The sequence below is a fragment of the Callospermophilus lateralis genome (genome assembly GCF_048772815.1).
Source record: "Callospermophilus lateralis isolate mCalLat2 chromosome 5 unlocalized genomic scaffold, mCalLat2.hap1 SUPER_5_unloc_2, whole genome shotgun sequence".
NCBI lineage: Eukaryota > Metazoa > Chordata > Mammalia > Rodentia > Sciuridae > Callospermophilus > Callospermophilus lateralis.
In genome coordinates this window covers 1,365,642-1,373,302 of record NW_027510148.1, presented here as the reverse complement: position 1 = coordinate 1,373,302, position 7,661 = coordinate 1,365,642, and the positions used below count along the sequence as shown (strand labels likewise).

At 39.2% G+C, this 7,661-nt stretch overlaps 1 protein-coding gene across 1 annotated transcript; it reads right to left on the bottom strand.

The window, feature by feature from the left end:
- Nucleotides 1-6,393: 6,393 nt before the first annotated feature.
- LOC143400275 (olfactory receptor 14C36-like) lies at nt 6,394-7,326 on the bottom strand. Its single transcript, XM_076857568.2, has one exon. The coding sequence runs from the start codon at nt 7,324-7,326 to the stop codon at nt 6,394-6,396; it is 933 nt and encodes a 310-aa protein (XP_076713683.2).
- Between the last annotated feature and the right edge of the window lie 335 nt (nt 7,327-7,661).

Below are 7,661 nucleotides of genomic sequence, written 5' to 3'. Positions count from 1 at the left end.
TTTTCCTGGGCTAGCTGACTCTTTGGATGAAATTGCAATTTGCAGAGCAGAATAATTATGAATCATAGATGCATTTGGACTCTAAATGCCAAGTACTCACTCCTGAGTGTCACCTGTTCTCCATGATAGTGCAGTACCGAATCTCTCCTTGGCTTCTCCCATCCACTGTGTCTGCAGCCAGGGTGGATCTGTCTAGTCAGCCCAGTGCCATATGGGTTGTGGGGAGCTCAGTCACCATTGCTTTATGTGAGTATAGTGCCTAGCCAGTGGGAGTAGGGCCCCAGGGGGCCTAGAGCTCAGCCTGCAGAGGCAGCAGGAGGCCTGAGCCCACCACCAGGCAGTGAAATCTGCAGAGCCCAGGAGAGAGGACCTGGCCACGTGCCAGCATGGACAGTGGATGACACATGGGAACTCCTCTGCTGGGCATTGACTTTAGTCATTATTGAAAAACCAATGACACTGAGGAGAGAATGATGGTGCTCACTGGGTGTGTTTTCATCTCTGCCCTCCTTCACCTCAGTGTGAGTTCACAGTAGGTGTTTGTATGGATTAGTTAACATTAAGTGTGGCGGGCAGCTCTAACTCTTTCACCAACCTGTAAGAGGGAAACATCTAAAACTACCTCCAGTTCAGCAGCAAAAGTTTCTTATCATTAAGATGAAATCCACATGATTTAAAATTAACCTTTGTAATAGTTTATGGTTCTCAAGTCAGTGTGAGTTACCACACTGAGTAATTGTACAATTTCCAGCTATATCTTTTTCCAAAATAGTTTTTTACTTCAAATTGGCCACCTAACCCATTACACACATTTTCCATATTATCCCTGATTTCAGTCACTGGAGAACACTAAATGTATTCTGTATCTTTGAATTTACATATTTGTGAAATTGCATATAAATAAGTCACTGAGTATATGATGTGTATTCTGGCTGAAGTGAGCATAACATCATTGAAATTAGTCCACTTATAGCATGTATCATTTGTTCATTTCTGAAAGATGAATGACAAACCATTATTTGCATATGCCAGAAATATTTTAATCAACATATCTATTTGTGGACATATTTTTCATTCTCTAGTATAATTTGACTGAATGTTTGATTATCTTATATTTTGCTGTATTTGACTTCTCTGGTAAACACTCTACACTCTCTACAATTATGTTTAGAACCTGTTTCGGTGAGCTTTGCATTGCTGTGACAAAAATACCTGAACAAAAACAGAAAACAGCCAGGCACTGTGGCACATGCATATCATCCCAACAGCTCCTAAGGCTGAGGCAGGAGAATTGCGAGTTCAAACCAGTCTCAGCAACTGCAAAGTACTAAGGAACTCAGTGAGACCCTGTCTCTAACTAAAATACAAAATAGGGCTGGGGATATGCCTCAGTGGTTGAATGATCCTCAGTTCAATCCCCAGTACCACAAAAAGAAAAATAAATTCCTTAGATGCTGTCAGCCACTTTCCTGATGTCTCTGTGTGAAATGCTTAGCATCTCTTTAGGTGCTGGTATCTATGACAATTACACCTTCCTTGGCCCTAGTTTGTTAAACAATCCCTTTAAAACTCTGATCCAATTTGTTTTTTAACTCTACTAATATAACAACTGCTTTTTTACAATTCAATATATCTCTGGTATTAATTTAAATAATTCTAAAGTTTTTATAAAACTTAGAAAAGTCTGAATATTCTGGCATAATAGTCTCAGTCATGAATATTACCCTAAAACACACTATAGAATAAATTACTACATTTTCTTGTTGGTCATCAAATTTCTAACTTTGTGTTGTTCTAAGTATTTTGTCTTCTGAAGTTTTTTGATTCTACAAAACACTGAGAAACATAATCACAATAAAGGTTCTAACAAGTACTCTTAAATATTGTTTCCTTAAAGGGTAGAGTTAATATTTCAGAAGAGCTCACTTTTCAATAGATATCTTTCACATAATTTATATTACTATAAAAAAACCTATTTCTTTGTTCATGACTAATACACAAAGAAAATGCTTTTGTAAATTCTGCAGAAATTGTATATCATTCTCATGCACCTGCAGGGTTTTTTGTTATTTGACAAAAGATTTGAGATGTCACAAAGTTCTTATACCAATGTTTCAATTTTTTATATCTTTTGCTACCAGATCTTATGATCTTAAATATCTTAAATATCCAACAGCTTTTATCAAGAGGGACACCTTTCAGTACAACAGGTGTTTGCTTCTTAGTTTGAATCCATGCCAATTGTTGATTCTTGATTTTTTTTTTTTTGAGCTTTATGAGTCTTGTTCAGGAAGTCCAGTGCTAAGCTGACATGATAAAAATTTGGGCCGACTTTTTGAATGGAGTCAAACTACAAAGCTTTTTCTCAGAAAAGAAACAAAGTATAACATGAAGAGACATCCTATAGAACCGGAGATAATCTTTACCACATGCAACTCAGGTAGAGCGCTAATCTCCAGGACATATAAAAAAATCATAAAACTTAACTCAAAAAAATGAGAGGAAAAAAACCCCCAAATAACCCAATCAAGAAATAGACTAATTATCTGAACAAGACACTGTACAGAAGAAGAAATACAATTGATCAACAAATATATGAAAAATGTTCAACAACTGTAGCTATTAGAGAAATGTAAATTAAAATTACTCTAAGATTTTGTCTCACTCCAATCAGAATGGAAATTATCAAGAATACAAATAAGCATTGGCAAGAAGGTGGGTGTTGCAGTAATTCACTTGCAGGTCAGCATGGGAAAAGAAAGAAGAAGAAGAAGCATAGCAAGCGAAGCAGCAGCAGAAAAAAAAAGTCCTTTATTGTGTACAAGCAATCTTTTTATAGTATTGTGAACAAAGAAGGCAGCCTTCCAACATCAATAAATCAGGTCTTTCAACTAATTAAGCATAGCATACAGAAGTTTTACTTTCTAATCAGAAGTGACCCGCTTCTCATGGCTAATCTACTCTCGACCTGGAGTATGCTGAGCTCTGCTCTTTGTTAGAACAGATAAAAAATTTTTCTCACCGCCCTCCAAGCCCACTTGGCAGAACATCCCGTTTGCAGGCAAGCTCTCCCAAGGACAGCAGACACCTCGTTTTCAAGCATGTCTGTTGTTACCTATCTAAACCTTGAAGGAGCCTCTCGTTTGCGAGCAGGCCCTCCCAAGGACAGCAAACATCTCGTTTTCAAGCATGTCCGCTGTAACTTTATCTAAACCTTGAAGGAGCCCCTCGTTTGCAAGCAGGCCCTCCCAAGGACAGTAGACGGCTCATTTTCAAGCATGTCCGCTGTTGCCTTTCTATGTCTCGACAGAATATCCTGTTTGCAGGCAAACTCCATCAAGGACAGTAATAGTAACGCAGTCACATCTGATTCTCTACAGTGGGTAAAAAGGTGCACTCATACATTGCAGGTGGGACTGAAAATTGGTGCAAACACTCTGGAAAACAGTATGAAGATTCCGCAGAAAAATTAGAATAGAACCACTGTAAATAATCTCAAAGAAAGGAGACATAGAAACAAGGTGCAGAAACAGGGAAGGAGGCAGAGTGGCTCCTTTTCCAAGCGGCCACATTTATTTACAACAATAGGTTACATTATGTCATTAGTACCATAACCACATTATTGTTTAGAGTATCAAGAAAGTTTCTTATTCTGCAGTTTCATTTCACAGTTACAATATGCAACATCAGGAGCTTTGTGCAGTTCTCAAGAAAGTCCGTTGTCTGAAGTTACTATCAGGTGGGCAGCTCCAGGAGCACGGGAACTTGATGAAACATGGTAGTTATTTAGCCAACAAATTCTTCTATTCCCAGGAGCTATGTGCCTAAAATCAAGATTGCAACCCTCGTGAAGAGCATTACTACAGTGGTCAGGCATCCTGTGTCTTTAACATGCAAGCTTTCTAGCAGACAGGCATTCTGCACCTTTGCACAGAAACTTTCTAGCCACCAAAGTGCCACAGTCATGAAGTTTATTAGAGATCGAATCTCAAACACAGAACTCCTACATACCACCACTTGAACCAGCTATCCAAGTTTTTGGTTTATATCCAAAAGAAAATGTCAGCAAACTATTGTGACACAGCCACATCAATATTCATGGCGGCTCAATTCACAATAGCTAAACTATGGAACCAACCTAGGTGCCCTTCAACAGAATTGATAAAGGAAATGTGGTATAAATAAATGGAATATGACTCAGCATTAAAAAAGAATGAAATTATGGCATTTGCAGGTAATTGGACAAAGCTGCAGAATATCATGCTGATGGAAATAAGCCAATTCCTAAAACCAAAGGCCCAACATTTTCTCTGATACACAGATGCTGATCTGTAATGGTGGGAGGGCTAGGGAAGAATGGACAAACTTTAAATTGAACAGAAGGGAGTGAGGGTAGGGGAGTGTGGGGTGGGAAGACAGTGGAATGAGGACATTATTATTCTATATACATGTGTGATTGTACCACACATGACTCTGCCTCATGTACAGCCAGAGGATGAGAAGTTGTGCTCCAAATATGTACAATGTGTCAAAATGCCTTCTGCTGCCGTGTAAAACTGATTAATTAGGACAAATAAAAAATACTATCTATACAAAAAATAGAACTGGTGTTTATAATTTAATTTTTTTCCAACTTTTTACATTAAATTTAAAATTAATTTAACTAGCCCTGTCATCCATGTAAAATGTCTACTCACTAGCATTCAGTAAGCTACAGCTGTAGAGGAAATGCATATAAAGTTAGGATTTACAGAACTTATCTGGGGTTCTTTGAAGGTCTTTCTGTTCTAGCAGGGAACATTGAAGCAGTGAGAATCTGAAGCCATGGGACACAGTGAGGGGATTTTTGAATTCTGTTAAGTAATTCAAGGTTTCCTGTAGCAGTCAGTGCTGGGGTTCTCTTTTGCTCCTACCGCAAGAATTCCCTTGCCTAAAACTTTAATAAGTGTATTCATCAATTAATCATATATGTTTATTATTTTGTATTTTCTTAGGTAATAAGTACATTTATGTTTTTCTCCATATTTTCTTATTATTGTAAAGTTGAACAAATTGTTTTTCTGAATTTGTAATTTAAAATCTTGAATGTGATATTATATAAATATTTTTTCTCATTGTTTTATATAAGTAAACCTAGATAAACTTGTCCTTCAGCATATGTTAGTTATTATTGATAATTATCAAATATATGCCAGTGAGGGCACTAGAATACTTGGGGAGAAATAACTTTTGGGAGGTGATGAAAGACTGCCACAAGACAGGTGTGGTGGTGCAAGCCTGCAATCACAGTGCCTCAGGAGGCTAAGGCAGGAGGATCAGAGGTTCCAGGACAGCATTAGCAATGCAGCAAGGCCTAAAGCTACTTAGCAAGTCTCCGTCTAAGTAAAACACACACAAAAAAAGAACTGAGAATGAGACCTTAAGTTCAATCTTTTGTTAAAAAAAGAAGAATAAAAATGATGATGATGATGATGATGATGATGATGATGATGATGATGATGATGATAATCAGAGAGCACATACACTGCCATAAAGTTTTAGGGAACAAGTATAGACAGATGTACTTTACGAAGTACAGTAAACTGGGGGAAATTTAAGAGTTGACCCAGGTCAGGAATTTAGGCAAAAATATAATGGTCCACCATGTCATAATTTTGAGGCATGGCACATTAGCATAGATGTCACAGAAGTAACATGTGTAGGAGGTAAAACATCAGAGCTGACCTGCAACTCATGCTCCAGGCTTTGTCCCCCACACTAGTCACTCATGGACATAATAAAAGACTGGCATCTGCCACTGCCAAGGAAGCACTGGGTGCTCTTCCTGGTGGATGGATATGACTGTTGGGACACAGGGTGTGGTAAACATGGCCCTCTGTGTATTCATGGACAAGGAATTACTGTTCTCATGTTCCAAATAAATTGGTTATAACTTCTTTAGGATTTAATTACTGCATATATTCAAAGTAGTTAAATTGATACAGTTATGTACCATAGTGCTTACTAATTTGCTTGATGTTTTTCTGAATAAGAGCATATTATGTGAGTGTAAGTTTTCTTCAGATTTGATTGGTAAAGTTTTCCTCTGTGACAGTACTTGATACAGGTACTGCAGTGTATTTGGTGAATCTTTAATGCATTTCTCCACAAATGATTTCAACAAATATATTAATTATATTTACTCATTAAAAGACACATTGATTAAATTACACATTTTATAAAGGATTCATGGAATAATAGGTAAATGAAAAATCAATTAATAAAAAATCTCATAATCAAATGAAGTGACATTAGAGTAGGCAGTTTAACTTGTGTCACCCAGATATGAAGAGCATTTGACCTAATCTTGAACTTCACTCAGAGAAATTAGGACGATGCTGAAAGACAGCTTTATCATTTCCCTGAGAACAACTGTCTTCCCATTACTCTCCTCACAGCGTCCTTTACCTGCTTGTTCCTGAGACTGTAGATGAGAGGATTCAGGAAGGGAGGAACCATGGTGTAAAAGGCAGAAAGAACCAGGTCCTGGAGGGTGTCAGAGGTTGCTGAGGACCTCAGGTACACAGCTGTGCCAGAACTGAAGAACAAGAAAAACACGAGGATGTGAGGGGTGCAGGTGGAGAAGGCCTTCCCTGGGGCTCTGGTGGGAAATTTCAGCACAGCAGCAAATATGCGAATATATGATATAGCAATAAAAAGGAAGCAACCAACACAAACAACCACAGCAGAGACAAGAAGGAGGACCATGTTGCTGGTGGTGTCAGAGCAAGAGAGCCTCAGCAGAGAGGGAATATCACAGAAGAACTGGTGGACCACGTTTGACTGGCAGAAGGACAGCCGTAATGTGTTCCCAGTGTGCACACCTGCATACAGCAGACCACTGAGCAGGGAAGCTAGAGTCATGCGGATACAAAACTGGGCGTCCATGATGAGGGGGTACTGGAGTGGTTGGCAGATGGCCACATAGCGGTCCCAGGCCATGATGGTGAGAAACAGATATTCAACATATGCGCAGAAAATGACCAAGAAGATCTGGGTTGCACAGCCAGCCACGGAAATGGCCCAGTTGCCAGTGAGAGAGTTGACACAGGCATTGGGGACAGTGATGGAAATGTAGCAGATGTCCAAGATGGACAGGTTCCTGAGGAAGAAGTACATGGGTGTGTGCAGGTGCTGGTCAGCAGTGGTGACAGTGATGATGAGAAGGTTCCCTAACAAGGTACCCAGGTAGGTCATCAAGAATATTGTGAAATAGAGGAAACTCAGATTCCAGCCATCTGGAGAGCCCAGGAGGAGAAATTCAGTTACCATGGTGGCATTGGCCATTTACTAGAAATTATGGTTGTCTGAGAAGATAAAGAGAGAAGAGGGAGGAAGGAAAAACATGAATAATACAATTATAATGAATAATACAATAATATTCATGTCCAGAGTGTTTTCTTGTATTTTGCAGTAACTTTTCCTGGAGAGGAAGGTCACTCTTGGTTTTCTGATATGTTAACTCATTTCTGAGCAGAGTGCACCTTCAAGTGCAGGTGTGAAGGTCTGCAGCCCAGGGTCTGGGTGTGACCTGCAGGGCTTGTCCTCAGCTCCCCATCAGGCCTCCCCTGACCTCCTGACACTCCATGCAGAGCACTTCTTGGGTTGCCCACCTCCTCTCC